General features: G+C 46.1%; 1 protein-coding gene across 1 annotated transcript; it reads right to left on the reverse strand.

Annotated features, from left to right (window-relative positions):
* Positions 1-2822: 2822 nt before the first annotated feature.
* Positions 2823-15798, reverse strand: PHYH (phytanoyl-CoA 2-hydroxylase). Its single transcript, XM_080362023.1, has 9 exons — positions 15577-15798; positions 12875-12930; positions 11964-12074; positions 11680-11845; positions 10908-10989; positions 8926-9107; positions 7677-7826; positions 6121-6252; positions 2823-3719 (listed from the first exon to the last, which is right to left on the reverse strand). The coding sequence occupies exons 1-9, from the start codon at positions 15667-15669 to the stop codon at positions 3666-3668; spliced, it is 1026 nt and encodes a 341-aa protein (XP_080218149.1). The 5' UTR covers positions 15670-15798; the 3' UTR covers positions 2823-3665.
* Positions 15799-16419: the final 621 nt, after the last annotated feature.

Consider the following 16419-nt stretch of genomic DNA (forward strand, 5'->3'; position numbering starts at 1 on the left):
GGTGATTTGGTGAAACTGCCACCAACAGTCTCATAGGTCCCTGTGGCCTTGTCAATACCTCTTGTTTGCTTGCACAGGGGCTGGGAGAGAAACAAGTTGCTTCATTTGAAGCAACTGGACAGGTTTACCTCATTTTTTTGCAGCTCTCATCTGCTGGTGCTTTTGCTGGGCAACTATGCTCAGCATGTGACGTACATTTCAGACTCGTGTTGATACCATTAGATTAGGGGGGGGTGTCACTGGTAGGTGACTAAATACGTAACTGTAACATTGCTTGGGAGTGTCTCCTGTTGATTCCTTATTTGGAATAAATACAATGAGCAATAAAACACTCCCTGGGTTTGTATGGTATCATTTATCTGAGGAAGAGGAGCAGTTGCTTGCTCAGCCTGGGAGCTTGGTCATTCAACCACACACCTATCAACAGAATTTCTGAACCGCAAAAAATAATACAATGCAGCCACCAAACATGCTTTTGCTCTAATTTAAATATAAAAAGTAAATCCATGTAGTCATTAGCTGTATTAATGCTTTCTCATGGGAGCTCATGCTGAAACTTGCATGAAACTCTTGATTCACTGTTTTTATTTTGCATGGAGAAAGGATGATAGAAACCTTAAAAACATAATCATGCATAGAATCTTATATAAATAATATTAATTTCATCTATGATAATTATAATTCCATTAAGATGATTAATCACCTTACATTAATAGAAGTATATCAAGAGAGAGACTAGAAAAAAGTAATCAAGAAGTAAAGCATATCTCTTGCGATCATTTTTCTTTGATTACCTAAAATAATTGCAGCAAATCTGGTTTTGTAGGTCAGGTTTTCTTTGAAGTACATCAGCTGTTCAACCTCAGTGCAACTATTTCGTTTTAGCATAAAATGATTTTGTAATGCAGTATTTGGGTAAGTTTCTTATACAGAGGGCAAAAAGCACATAAATTTGCCTACTCGGAAGCTGATGCTCAACATGTTTTCCATCCTGGCCTTTGTGAGTGGTATCAAAGCTTCACCCAAGGAAAGGGGACAGACTTTTTAGAAGGGCCTGTTGCTACAGGACAAGGGTTGAGGGTTTTAAACGAAAAGATGGGGGCTTTTCACAGGATAGCAAAGTAAAATCCCCTTTCTGATTAAAATAGCTTGATACTTTGGGATCACTGAGGCTGATAAGACCTTGCAGCCCTGCTGTGGCCACAGGTCCCTCTGATAATGCCCAAATCAGCTGCACTCTGCCAGGAAACCCTAATATATTTATGGTTGTTGTGGTTGTGGTTTTTTTTTCCCAAAAAAGCCCAGTTTTGGAAAGAAGTGAACTTCTGGTGCTCAACTTCACCTGGTGGGGAATGCGCTTTGGAAACTTGTGACTGCAGAACCTCTACTGGCTGGGATGTGTGGGAACCAGAACAAGAAAGCACTTACCAGGTAGATCCCTTATGCAGGTGGTCACATTTACATGAAGCATCCTTTGGACACCAGTCCTTGCTCAATTACCCTGTGAGGAAGAGCCTGTAGATCCTTACACTCCCAGGGCCATGGTCCTGCACCCATGAGTGCGCAGCCTTGCTGAGAAGGAGCCAAGAAGCCAGATCTGGCTCTGCCCAGGGTCTTCTGGGGGAAAGAGATCAGAATCCTTGGCATTGCAAGGGTGCAGCTGAGCTGGCCTTGCACACAGCTGACAGGAGTTTGCCTAAGCTTGGTTTTTCCCCAGGCTTTGAAGTACCCTTGACCTCTGGTGGGAAGGAGTGAAGACATGAGTCTCTCATCAGGTGGGACAACTGCTGAGTTCAGATGATCTGAGAGGTCTTGGATGGGTTTGTTCTTCTGAAAGAGGAAATTTAAGCCTAAATCTTTAGTTAAGAGATGCACAAATTTTTAAAACCAAAACTAAAGTTCTGCCTTTCCTTGTTTCTCCAAGACATAGTAAGAAAAATTCACAGCCTGGGAATCTGGTGGACATGTGTAGCTCTTCTCTGTGCTCGCAGCTCCCTCTGCAGTCAGCTCACATACAGCAATAACACTGAACAGTGAAGTCTCTCCGTGAATCCTGTGTCACGAACCAGACGGGACACTCAAAAGTGCCAGAGTTATACCGAGGGCATGGGAAGAGATGCAGGAACCAGGATACTCAAAATCACTCCCTGAGCCGGGCTGGGATCCTGTCCTAAAGTCTTGCTCTCGTCACACTTCTTGGTGTTGTAGTCAAACCAAAGACTACCAAGAGGATTTGTCTGTCTCCAGGTGGGAAGCACAGTGCAGACACTTCATCCCACCACCAAGGGTTTAGGACCAACTCAATAATAGTGCTCAAACCTCACCTTGTTCAAGAAACACACAAACAAGTAAAGCTATAGACGCTGCAGGAAGAGGAAGAAGCACAAACCCCTCCTCTGCATCACGCTGTCGTGCATGGAATGGCTGCAACAGCTTTGACTTCAGCTGGGCATTTCCCCGAAGCAGAAGAGTTTGAGCCTTGTGGTTCAAGGACAGGACTGCACCTGGTCTCCTCTCTTGAATGAGTGACCTCCCAAGCTGCAGAATAACAGAGCAGAAGGAGCCATGAGAGCCCATCAGTGCAGCCTTTAGTGCTGATTTGGCACCTTGTCCAGGTGGAAAAGAGCTGAGGACTGATGTTTTGCACTGGGGTATTCAATGACGCACTGGCCACCAGAAGTTCTGAGCAGCAGAAATAATACAACACAGCTGTCGAATGCAGTTTTGCATCTCTGATTTAATCTGTATTTTTAAAAAAATAGATTCTGAAAGTAAGAGAATCTTTCAGAAAGCAATGAAAAACATTGTGAAAGGCGAGAGGATCATTTTGATGCACATCACCCTGCCACTGGCACATCCTGAGGAGCATCTAACAGCCTCCCTGATCTAGCAGCGCTTTTTCCCAGAGCCACCAGCCTACGAGGGGGACTCCCTTGTTTCCAACGGCCTTGGACTGGTTGCACAAGGCCAATGGGAGGCTGGTTTGCGGTCCAGTAGCTCCCAACCCTGTCAGCCACATATTTCACTTGTGCCAGCACTGCTCGGTAAGATATGATGCCACACAAGGTCACGTTTGAGGAAATCTACTAGTGATCATTCCCATTTTTCTCTGTGAGCAGTTACTGCTTCCCCTTTATCCAGTTCCTAAGAGCTGATTCTGCTGGTACCAATATCCTCACCTTCATCAGCTGCGTTAGCAACTTCCCATGTGAGCTCATACCGCTGGCTTGCATGAAACTCTGATTAATTGTATCTCTTTTGCATAGAAAAGGAGGTTGGAAACATTAAAAAACATACCCTTGCATAAAATCTTATGTTAGTATATCATCGTTCCAAAGGTATGCCACATGAGAAACTTTCAAAAACCAAGAATGAAAGCAATCAAAAAAGTCAAGGTGATCTTTCAAGACTAATTCTTCAATTGTCTAAGATAACCACAGCAAACCTAGGCCAGGTTTTCTTTGATGTACATCAGCTATTCAGCCTCAGTGCAATTATTTTGTATTAGCATAAAATGATTTTGCAGTGCAGCATTTGGCGAAGTTACCAGCACAGAGGTCATCAAACCACATATGTTTCCAACTGCACAGGTGCGGTCTGCACTCTCTAGTCGGAGCAGCTCATTCTCAGACACGTGTTCTCCATCGTGCTCTTCAGAGGTTGTTCTACAGGTTGATTCTTTCCCCTCGCACAAGCCGTGCTCGGAAGCTCCAAATGTCCTTCAAAACAAAAATGAGACAAAGGAAAAGCCTTAGGGGCCGGCAAAAAAAATGGTGACCAAGATTCCACTTTACAGAGATGGAAATAGGTACAGCATTCTCAGCTTAGCTTCCTACCCATAAATACATATGAAAATGCTTGAATATCCTTTCAAATCCTAAATATCAAGAACCAACAGCTTCCTAACAAGGGGAGGAGGAGGGGCAGGTGCTGAGCTCTTTTCTTTAGCAACCAACGACAGAACCCGAGGGAATGGCAGGAAGATGTGCCAGGGGAGGTTCAGGTTGGACATTAGAAAAAGGTTCTTCACCCAGAGGGTGCTGGACACTGGAACAGGCTCCCCAGGGAGGTGTCACGGCCCCAAGCCTGACAGTGTTCAAGAAGAGACTGGACAACACCCTCAGACACATGGTGTGAACTGTGGGGTTGTCCTGTGCAGGGACAGGAGTTGGACCTGATGATCCTTGTGGGTCCTTTCAAACTCAGGACATTCTATGAAAATGCAGCCCTGACTAAGACAGAGGTGCAGCCTCCACCTCCAGGAGACAGGCTGGCTGCAGGTGTGACATGGATGGCAAGGTGTCCACGGTTCAATCCTGGAAGGCGGCAGAAGAGGAAACATGAGCAGCACAGAGAACGTGACCCTTGCAGAAGTCTCCCTTGCCTGCTTGTGCAAGACATGCCCCCCTTGCGCGCCTTTGGGTCATCAAAACAGCTCACCAGCTACTACACCTTCACACTGCTGCCCAAGAGCAAGTGATATTGTGCAGTAAAAACCAGCAGGAAATAACAGGTACGAACGCAAGGCCTCAGCCAGAAATGAGGTGCTGGGCAGGCACTGCTGCAGCCTGCAAAGCAGAGCAGACCACGGCTGTTTGCTTCACCAAGCTAAAACTTGGGCAAGTACCTACCTCAGCTTCACAGTGTCAGGATTACTTGGTTCTTATCATTAGTCTTGTGAAGGTGAAATATAAGAGCTGGACTCTTCTCTGGGAGAAAGCTCCAACTCTGGTTGAAAAAAACCCTTAAAGCTACATGAAAACACACAGAGTCATCTGAGGCTTGTAGGGGCACACTCAAAAGAAGGGAACGGAGCTGGTGAGGGGCTGGAGCACAAGTGTGATGGGAGCAGCTGAGGGACCTGGGGGGTTCAGCTAGAGAACAGGAGCTGAGGGGAGACCTTCTGATCTCTGAACTGCCTGAAAGGAGCTTGGAGCATGGAGGAGGTTGGTCTCTTCTCCCAAGTAACAACTGACAGGATGAGGGGAAATGGCTTCAAGTTGTGCCAGGGAAGGTTCCGATTGGATATTGGGGAAAAATGCCTTCACCAAAAAGGTTATCAAGCATTGGAACAGGCTGCCCAGGGAAACGGTTGAGTCACCATCCCTGGAGGTGTTTAAAAGACGTGTAGAAGTGGTGCTTAGGGACAGGGTTTAGAGGTGGGCTTGGCTGTGTGAGGTCAACGGTTGGACTCGATAATCTTAAAGGTCTTTTCCAACCAAAAAGATTTTATAATTCATTTCCATTCACGAGAAGGAAACTTCATTATGCACCACTTCAGGTTTCACCATGTTCCTAAATGACTCCAGGAATAAAAAGTCAAGCAAGCTGTAACTTTACAGACAACATATAAGACCAGGCTTGCAAAACACAGCCGGACACCCCACCATACCCAGCATGGCATGGGAAAAACAAAACAAAACAAAACAGAAACCCCAAAGGTGAAGAGGAAAGTCTTCTTCTCCCTAATGCTCTATATATGTAATATCTGCAAAATATGTACATTTTAAAATAAAGTCACTGCCTGTTACATCTAGAATTTACTGCCTCAATACCGACTGTGCAGGTGTTTGGGAGCTGCTGTGGATTGAGAAATTCAGAACATTTCCATCCCAGTAACAAGATTTGGGATTTTTTTCAGTGGCTGAATCCCTGAAGAATTTAGGTTTGCTTTCTATTTTACACAATGGTTTCATTTATTCAACAAGAGTCCATTACCCCTTTTTAGTTTGTTTTTGGGGCAGATGTATATCACTGCTGACACACCTGCTGTAGCCTCAAGTCTAAACAACTGATGTGGGAAGGGGTTGACGTGCACTCACAAAACCCATTTGGACAAGCACAGCTGGAGGAGGAACTTCCAGAGCTCAAGGGACGTGAAGGGGCTGCCCAGGGAGCAAAGCCACTTCTCCAGCATAGCAAGAAACAGCCTTTCGAGCAAAAAGGCCCCAAAAAAGCCTGCTGGACATCCCCTGAACATCAGGTATTTTATTCTGCCAAGCACCTCTGCTTGACACAGCTGAACCGGGCATCGCAAAAATCACAGATCTGTCACACAAGCAAGACTTAGGAAAGAGAACTGACCTGGATTGTAACAAAGGGCACACAGAAAAGTCTTACCCTGAGTTCCACGGAAGTCATGTCGTATCTCTTTTCAAACATATCTGCCAGCTCTTTCTCCAGGTGCTCTTGCGTCGTGTTCTTGACGTCAATGTAGTAGCACTCTGAGCTGGCGAAGTGACAGCTTATACTCTGCGTGAGGAAATCAGGCATCACTCACTACCACACTGATTACAAGTGGAAAAAAAGAACTCTTGTGCAACCCACATCGTGGACACCCTGTCCCTTCCTTACACATCATGCCAGCAAATTCCTTTCTCCTTTCCGAGCAATCCTGCTCTCCTGAGAGTGTCCCCTTGGAGAAATACACTTGCTGGAAAAATACTCTTGCTTGCTGACATGTTCTTCTTCGTTCCTTCTCTCCCAAACGCTCCCCCAGCATGAAAAATATTACTACATCTCAGAATATCAGCAACTAGATTGGGAACGGGGATAGTCAGGGTTGGAGCAGAGCTGTATGTTCAGTGAAGGTTCTTGCTTTCTGCACCCAGATGGTCACATCAACCCACTAGTTTTGTAATAAGCTCTTGCTTAAGCAGGGTCTAGAGGAAAAACTAGCAATGGCCCACCAAAAAAAGCTGTTCTCTCATTTACACGAGCTGTGCCAGCTGCAAGTGAGACCATGACAGATCTCAAAGGGTGCTGAACCATAACGTGGCTCAGAGAGGTCCACGGTACTCACTGATTAACCCTAAAGACAACCAGATTTTGGGATCTGGCACAGTATGAGGAAGCTCTTGTGTCTCGGTTGGGTACTAAACAGGATTGTTGCTTCATTACCCAGGAAAGAACCAGCAGATGGGACTCTCTGGACCTGATGTCCTCTCTGCTTTCAGGATTGCAGGAGGAAGGAATTCCACACCAGTAAACTGCTCCTGGGGCTGAAAGAATGGGCCATATGGGAGTAGATGCAGGCAAAACAAAATGAAAATGGAGCAGCCTGTGGTGCAGTGCATGAGGGGAAGTAGCTGCATTGCTGCTGGTGGATACACCAGTACTGGTGGCTGCAGTTCCCTGACGTGCCTGTGTGAATACACCTCTGAGAAAGGATCAGGCCTCCAAAGGACGGCACATTTGCCTGTTTCAGTTAAATAATCATGATGCAAAACGAGCAGATGATGCGTAATCACATCTTCAATAGAAAAATGGGTCATGTTATGATATAAATAAATATTATTTATTGGATGACAGAGGTTCCTGCTCTCCAGAGGTGAGATACCAAAAAGGTGGGGGAAGAAAATGAGAGAAGCTCCTGATATTTGGAACGGCTGAAAGGGAACTATTGGAAAAGCAAATGCAGCCAGCCAGGCTTCAGACATGTAATTTCTACTCCTGCTCTGTTTTTCTCAAGCAGCCCCACAGCAGGCTCTTCTCCCAGAAGACAGAGATGTTTGAAAATTAGAAAAAAAAGAGTGTTAAAGTATATTAGGAAGCTAAAAACTCATTAAAAAGTTTACCCACATATTCACGAGCTTGGAAAGCAGCAGGGGGATAGTTTGATCGGTTTTAAAACATATCAAAAATATCAAAAGCTTTATTGAGAGACGGTTTCCTACCTTTCGGAAACCTGTTGTCTTGTTTATGCCAGAGCCGTGAATGAGCAGGGGATGGAAGAACACTGTGTCTCCCTTCTCCATGACAAGGTGAACTCTGGGACTCTTCTCGTCCTCATCAAGCAGCCCATGGAAAAGTTTGTTGGTTTTACCCTAGAAAAAAGAAGGCTGAGTTGAAATCAGTTGGTCAAAATTAAAACAAGTCCTGATTATCAGTGAGAGGGACTGCAGGGACAGCTACTGATCTGCTTTTCTCTGGGCAGCGTATTTCACATGTCCAACCAAGAGCCTGCCCATTTGCCTACAATTCTTCCTACTCCAAGCCTGAGGTAGAGCAAAATAATACCTTTTCTGTTTCCTGAAGCTGGATTCAATTGAGAACATTTCTCTGCTGGACAGAAGAGAGAAGGGCAACAGGGAATCCCAGAGGTGTGGTCTGATGCCACCACTGGGGTCATAAAATCATGGAATGGTTTGGGTCGGAAAGTACCTTAAAGATCATCTAGTCCAACCCCCCTGCCATGGGCAGGGACATCTTCAACTAGACCAGGCTGGTCAAGGCCCCATCCAGCCTGGCCTTGAATGTCTTCAGGGATGGGGCACCCACAGCTTCTCGGGGCAGCCTGTTCTAGTGCCTCACTACCCACATTGCTCATGTTGAGCTTCTCATCAACCAACACTCTCAAGTCCTTCTCCTCAGACCTGCTCTCAATCCATCTCCATCCAGCCTCTGTTTGTGCTTGGGATTGCTCTGACCCATGTGCAGGACTTCGCACTTTGGCCTTCTGCTTCCAGTATAACCACCACCAACACCAGGCCAGGTCAGCAAACATCGGTTCTTAAAAGCAAGATACCACTTGATATTTAATTGCACCCAGTTGTTTACTCTTCAACTTCTCTTTTGGACAGTACACATGCTCACCAGGGCAGAAACAAATTCACAGGAGAAAGAGTCCTCAGACTCAGCAAGGGCAGTGGAAAGTGATTGTATGTGTTTAAGCCATTATGCCACAACATGCCAGACAATTTCCAGACGAAGGTGGGAACAGAGGCAAATCTACCCAGGCTACATGGACTATGGCCAACCAAGCAACCCTCTCCTAAAGAAACAAGTCATTGTTTGCATGAAAACAAAAAACCACCACTGAAACCCTCAGCTTTGACCTGCACCCCACCCCTTCACAGTGAGCCCTCCCCAGCCAAAAGGCGATCCCCTCATGCCTGCCCTCCCCAGCCCCTCATGCCCCTCTACCTCCCACTCTGGATAGCCGTGAGGCTTCAGGGGCTCCTTGTGCGTCCCTGGCTGCACGATCAGGCACCCGTTGTTCTGGTCGGCTCTCTCCATGGCGGTCCAGGCGCACACGATGAGGTCCGCGGGCCGGAAGGGGAAATAGTGCAAGTCCTGATGCATGGGGTGGAGGAAAGTCTGTTTATCTGCAACACAGGTTCAAAACCTTCAACTTCATTATGGAATCACAGAATCATTTCGGTTGGAAGAGACCTTCAAGATCATTGAGTCCAACCATTAACCCAACACTGTCACTAAGCAATGTTCCTAAGAACCTCATCTATGTGTCTTTTAAACCCCTCGAGGGATGGTGACTGCACCACTGCCCTGGGCAGCCTGTTCCAATGCCTGACAACCCTTTACAGGAAGAAATTTTTCCTGATATCCAATCTAAACCTCCCCTGGCCCAACTTGAGGCCATTTCCTTTCATCCTATCCCCTTTTACATGGGAAAAGAGACCAACACCCTCCATGGTACAACCTCCTTTCAGGTAGTTGTAGAGAGCGATAAGGTTTTGTGAACTTTACCCAGCATGATGTTGCACAAATCTTTCCCAATACAAAGGGTTTCAAACTGTTGTGCTGTCTGAAGTCACCTGATCTCCCACTGTGTTGCAAGCAAAATCAACCCTGTTGTGCTGCACCCAACACGTTTATTTAGCCTTCTTTAAAAAACAACCCAAAAAAATCTCGATTTATGGACAGACAGCCTACCCAGCACTCTATTAGCAATCATTCTAGAGGCTTTTTTTCCCATGAAGTCTAAAACAAAAATAAATATTTCTGAAGGTCTTTTTGTTACTTATTTTCCCACTACAGAAATGGAAATATATCATCCACATCAAAACAGTCTTATGTGTATTAATTACATATTTATTTTGCCAGTGAGCTTGCTTCTCAAGTAGATATAGTTAGGATGTTTCCACTTCCCTCACTTACCATATTATTTATACTTTGGGCAGCATAGAGAACTCTCCTGAGATCTGTACCTCTCCTAAAGTACTCCTCAAAGACCTTGAATGGAGATACAGAGCAAATATAGAGTGGCTTCCCATTTCTTGTCTGTTATTGGCTTGTTTTCACTTAAAAAAAATATATATATATGGTCTCCTGTTGAATTTCCAAACCGAAATGATACAGCCTTCTGTGGAGTATTTAAGATGACAAGCGGAGATGACTTGAACTAACTCAGTACTTTAATAACTCAATGTACTATGTAGCTGCCCAGAAGCTGCACAGTTAAGAACAAGAAACATAGCTCAGGTCTCAACTTCACTAAACCAAAACAGCTCATGCAGAGTCAAAATTACTTTGAAAAACTGTAATATAGTCAGTTCTGTTCTCTCCCTCCCTCCCTGCCCATCACCCTTCTATAAATTATTATCACAACTTCCAGCAGCAGGAGCCAAAGCCAGGCTTCAAAATCCTTCTTTTGGCACCTATTCAAGTGTCTTCATATCAAAGTGCTGATGGTGTAACAACTAACAGTGACATCAGGAGCATATCAACTGCAAGCAGAGGATGATCTCTGTATTTATAGCCTTTTGCCAAGGTCCATGGAAGCACGCCTTTGCAACACATTTGAAAAGTCAAGCTTGGAAAGGGTATAATGATTTAAACCCTATACCTTTAAGCAAGAGAATCTGGCTGAACAGAGAGCTCGCTTGCCCACTTTGGACATGTCACTGGTACAGCCAAGACAACCACCATCTTTAGCCAACAAACATCCACTGAACATCAAAAGACAAGAAATCTTATTGCATCAAGCCAAGGTTAAAAGAAAACAAACTATTACCAAATTTGCCTTGTAAATTTTCAAAGTTACATGGTTTTAATTTGTTTCATTTTTTAAACAGCTTTCCTAAAACACTGAGTTCAATTTTGGCCAGATAGAGAGCATACACACACCAATTTCTCTATTTTCCTCTTATCCACATTTTTCTTACCAGAATCTGGAAGTTTATTAATCAGCATGGTGTGCATTGCCATGATGTTTGGCCCTGTGAAGCACTCCACATATTTGAGGACCTATGGGGAAGAAAACATTAGAAATACAAATTAGAAACATGAAAGACAAGAGGAAAGGTTGCTGAGGAAGCACTGGGACGTGGGTGTTCGTCTGAGGAGGGTAAAGGAGGAGGAGGTTGGGATGGAGGGATGCAGGACAGGAGGCAAGGTCCAGCACGATGGCTGGAAACCAAGATGAAAGATAGTGCAAGAAGCTGCTGGGTGGGGTTGAAAAGATGGGGAAGGTCATAATTCCACAAAGCTATTGTGGTGTCTGCCACAACACAAATATGGCCACAAAGCTGGACCTGCTGACAGAGAAGAAGCTTTGCCCAGATAAAAGACATTCAGAACATGTTGCTGATCTGTCCTACCAGCCTGGCAAGGTTTAGGATGGTCACATTCCTGACTGGCTCCGTACCACAGGAGCAGAGGAGCACAGCTTTAAGTCTTCTGTCCTGAACACAATCCATCCTGTGTTCATGCAGAACACTTTTAAAAGATGACTTGATATTCCTTCCTCACATATGTACTTATGGGACTGACACACAGGGGCTCTAAGGGATAAACAATGTAGTTTTAGCTGAATCAAAAGCAGCTTTTTCATGTAGGCATTAAAACATAGATACGTGCATACAGGCCCTTCCACCACCATCCCCATTTTTACTGGTTTTAGGGGTACAGGGTTGGTTGCTTGGTTGGTTTTTTTACCTCTGGCAGTGTACAGTATCTGAACAACTCTTCATCTTCCTGGAAGTCCTGCACTTTATTAACTGCTTTCTCAGATTGACCATACAGGAATCTCAGAGACTCATCTTTCATAATCATAGCTCCTGGTGGATTCACCTCTTTTTTACAGATCCTGATGAACTCCTTCCTGCAAAGCAGAGAGAACATCCATGCTGGGAGAGTCCAGTTTCATCCAGCTTCCCAGAGCTCCCTCAAGATGCTGCTGCACTCAGGACCCCCCAGCACCTTAGGCAAGTGCCCCATACCTGAAGCGCTCAATGTCTTTGTCAGAAATGAGCTTCTTAATGAGCAGATACCCGTTGTCTTCATAGAACTGCCTTTGCTCTGTGGTGAGGACATCATTGTCCAGGGTATAGCTGAGACACAGAGAAGCAGCATGTTAGTAGAATCACAGAATAGTTTGGGTCGGAAAGGACCTTCAAAGCTCAGCCAGTGCCACCCCTGCCATGAGCAGGGACATCTTCACCCAGATCAGGTTGCTCAGAGCCCCGTCCAGCCTGGCCTGGGATGTCTCCAGGGATAGTTCATCCACCACCTCTCCGGGCAACCTGGGACAATGTCTCACCACCCTCAGTGTAAAAAAATGTTCTTCTTCATGTCCAGCCTGAATCTCCTCTAGGGGAGGACTGGGCAGAACAACAGGAGCAGCATTGATGAGACCTGGCAGGGAGATGGTGACGTGGGGCATCAGCAGCTGCTGGGGAGAATAGGTGAGAAACACTCCCCACTTGCATGTCCACCTCGGCTCTGCAGACGTGCAGTGTCCCATGCCTCAGCAGAGCTGGCACGGTGTGTCCACGGCTGTGCAGCATCTCTGCCCACAGCCACCCACTACTTCTGTGACAGAATTCAAAGCATCCCACTTGTGCCCCACTTTCAAAGCAGGAAAGCTGGGATTGGTCCTACACAGCTTTATTCTCAACAGAGATAGGGAAGCACATGGGAATAGTGCCTGCAGTCAGATTACACACTCAAACATTTTCAAGATGCACATACAAGCTTTTTTATTAAACTATAGTTAAGCAAAGGAGAATATACTCTTGCAAAATGAAAGGCTACACAATGTCTGGTGATCAACAAGTGTGCTAGGGTAGAAAAAATAATGGAGTTCTGAAGAGTGTTTCTTTTAATCTCTACAAAGGAAGATCGAGCTTACCGAAACCTCCCTGGTTGAGGGACAGCACTAACTTGGGCTGAAGTAGGAATGCTTGTCTGGAATGGAAATTAAGGAATATACACTCAAGCACCATAGAATAGAAGAACATCTATACACATCCATCCTGAATCCTATAATGCCGTTAATCTTATAGATAAGTGCTGTGCTGGACATCCAATTCATATTTTTCTGTATTTTACTTCTAAAAAAAAATCTTTCCCCCTTTCAGAGTAGCACATCTGGCAGAGAAGTATAAAACAATAGCACAGTACAGCCTTGTCCAAGTATACAGGAAAGTCAATACAAAACGCCTGAGACTCCCGAGTAGTCCATGGGCCTCGATTAATCCTGCAGAACTTCAAGACACTTAGTGCTCAGTGAAGATGTTCACTTGTCCAATTTCCTTCTCTATGCTCCAGACCTACCCAAAATCTGGGTTGCCTCCCAGAGGTGCTTCTCTAGCTCTCTCCTCCTAACATCATTCATTTTGGTGAAGATGTGGAGTATTTTAACTTTTCCCCTCACACACATGCTTTTAAGAAGAATGTATTCACAGACACATTAGCCAACTGAGCGGGCTACATAACACCTGGGAGCACTCAGAAGCAAGTAAACGCTTTTGGAGAGACCAAAGCAAAGGCACAGGAAGGTTTGAAGATCTCCAGAAGCTCTTCCAAAGCATCTACCTGCTGACTCTCAAGGCACGGTGCAAACTCCTGCATATCTAAGACAAGCACAATAAACCTGTGTAGCTCTATTAGAATCTCCGAATCTCCCTCCTTTGCCTGCATTTTGAGGAAACCATCTTCACTTCTACAGTTAGTGTGCTGGTTTCTTTTCCAGTGTGCCACACCAGGCAGCACCTGAGCTGAATTCGCAGCTGTAGGAATGGAGGTCTCAGCAGGCACTTATCAATGTGACTTTTTCTCAGCTGCTTTCCAGTAAGGAGATAAGTGCTGGTGTTACTGAAGCAGCACTCCCCCCTGGCTCCTATACCAAGCTAGAAAGAAAAACTTGCCACATTTCACCTTCCTGAGGCCACGAGAAGATGCTGAAGGCAGAGTTTTCCCATCATTACACAGAAATAACTCATCTTCCAATATACCAATACAACCAATATACAAATATCTCTAATATACCAATCCCTAACTCCAGGAGGAAACTGGGTACGTACAAGATGCTCTTAAGCTTTCCATTACACAGGTTAATTTTAAATAGAGAGGATCAGGATGCTCTCTCATCCAGGTGGGAAGGTTTTGGAGCCTGGAGTGAACTGGCAGCAGGCAGCTGACCCTGCTGCAAGTCTCACAAAGCGGAGAAATGTGGGTGCACACAGCTGCACCCCAGCGTGTCAGCACGGAGACCCCGTGAGTGGTTTTCACATTCTGTGTCTCTGGTATCGCTGTCAAGATATTTCTCCTTTCATAAAGGGAGAGGCATTTTCTTAGAGGAAAAGTGACTATCTTACTCAAATCACTAAAGCCACAGGTTAAAAGAAAACCAGTGCAGTGCTGTAACATATAGCAAATAAATCTATTCATGTTAGATTTTGTCCTTTACTTTATCCACACACCTTTCTTGCTCCAGCCCAGCTTAGTCATATTTTTGTCCAAAGCTCCTTGCATCAGTACCATTGTAGCTGGATTTAAAAAGAAAACAGCTTGTGCAGCGCATCTCCTGACTTACTCCATCTTTACAATCAGAGTGCTTTCCCTAGCATTTGCTTCCAATTTTGTGTTCCTACTTGCACCTTTGTCTTATGGCAGTTTGAGTTGGCTACTATTCATCTATTTGCATATTTTTAATTTATTTGAAGACTCCAACATCCTGTTTGATCACATCTTTGCCAATTTATTATGATTCAGAGGTAACTTGTCAGCATTCAGGTCTCACTGAGAATCAGCAGCATTTAAAAATATATATATATATATATATTTTAAAGCAAGATTTATGGCAGCAGCTTTAATAATACTATCAGTAAGCAGTCTTCATTTAACTTTCGCAAACATGGGACAGAACAACGTGAAAACTTCTTTCTGCCCCAGTATCCTTCCTCTGATCTATCTCAAAGCCAGCGGCCTCAAATATTCCCACCTCATTTCCCACACACAAACCAAACCCTGATGTTTTTCCTGCTGCTAGTCTACCCTTCAAGCCTGTACCTCAACAAAATCTGGGGCTCACTGTGCAATTGTTAAGTCTTGCAGAGTTTATCTCCCCCAAACCCATGAATCTCTTGGAAGAAAATCTGCTGCAGGTAACCCCCCTGCCCAGTGCCAGGGGCGGATGTGCCATGGGGGGCTGTTGGGAGGCAAGCGGCTCATCAGATGCACATCCCAGGACCTGATGGGTGAGGGGGCTGAAAATCAGATAAAAAGCACCAGGAAACAAGAGGTTTTTGGGGTGGGATGGGTGCTGAGGCCAAAACACCATGGGACGCGCTGCCCTGGAGCATCCCAGCTCACCGAGAGGCTGCGTGGGGCACGGCCCCCCTGCACGTCACCACCCCATAAACAAGGAACAGGGCTGTGACATTGTCTGTGCGTCCTTCCCGACTCCGGTACACCTCCAAACCCCTCCCTGGCACACAGGAACACACCGTGCGGGGAGTGCTGGGCAAAGCTGGCTGGGGTGGGGAAGCAGAGCCGCAATGGGGTCAATATCCCGCTCCCCCCCTTCCCACCGCACATCGGAAAGGATACAAGAGCGGGGGCTGCTCCCAGGCGCGGGGAGAGGTGCCGGAGGATGGTGTCCAGCCGAGCTGCCGCCCCTGACCGCTTCCCCAGCTGCTCCATCGTGCTCGGGGAAGCCGGAGCGCTCAATCCCCAGCCTGGCCCTACAAACACAGCCAGGGAAGAGCAGGGCCCTGTTGGCGTCTGCGGCCTTGGCCTCAGCTGCTCATGCGCCAGCAGCTGTGCATGCTCAGAACGGCTGCGAAACGCCGTGTGAGCCAAGGGCTGGCAGGGTTTGCAGATGGGAGGGCCTGCGGGCGGCTGGGACGGACGTGGGGAATGCTCGGCACATGCTTTTGCACGTTCTCCCGGTGTTTTTCCCCTTCTCTGCCAGCAGTTACTGAGCTGGAAGGATTTCATCAGCCCTGTGCAGAGAGCAACACTTGACGCTTCCAGGCGCAGATCACGGCCGACGCTGGCACGGGTGTTTTCTTTGTCTCCCGTCTCTAAGGAAACTGCCAAAGCGTTTGGAGAGATTTTTATGGACTCACTGTCAGCACAGTGTGGTGGCAGAGCAGCTTGTTTCCCAAGTACCTCATCTGCACTGACAGAGATCTGGGATGCTTGCAGACTGCATCAAAAATTCGCACCCGAGCCTGGGTGTTGTGCTGGGTGGCCTTTCTGTCCAGCCTTCTGGCACAGCTCTGGTGCTTTTGAGTAAGAAAAAGAGGGCAAGGAGCAAAAGGAGCAGTGCAGCACCTGGGGAGGTGGGAGGGGATGAAAAAAAAGCCCAGAATGGAAAACCTGGGGCAGGGAGAGGGGGAAGAAGTGTAAAAAATGTGCAGCTGCAAATAGAGGTTGCAAAAAATAAGC

Source organism: Nesoenas mayeri (assembly GCF_963082525.1).
Source record: "Nesoenas mayeri genome assembly, chromosome: 1".
In the NCBI taxonomy this organism is placed as follows: domain Eukaryota; kingdom Metazoa; phylum Chordata; class Aves; order Columbiformes; family Columbidae; genus Nesoenas; species Nesoenas mayeri.

Excerpts from the sequence above, each read along its gene's own strand:
- PHYH (XM_080362023.1), bottom strand. The coding sequence starts at position 15,669 with ATGGAGCAGCTGGGGAAGCGGTCAGGGGCGGCAGCTCGGCTGGACACC. Across the intron at positions 12,931-15,576 it reads TGGGAGCAGCCCCCGCTCTT|ACAAGCATTCCTACTTCAGC; the intron begins GTATCCTTTCCG and ends TTTCCATTCCAG. Across the intron at positions 3,720-6,120 it reads TGACTTCCGTGGAACTCAGG|GACATTTGGAGCTTCCGAGC; the intron begins GTAAGACTTTTC and ends TTTGTTTTGAAG.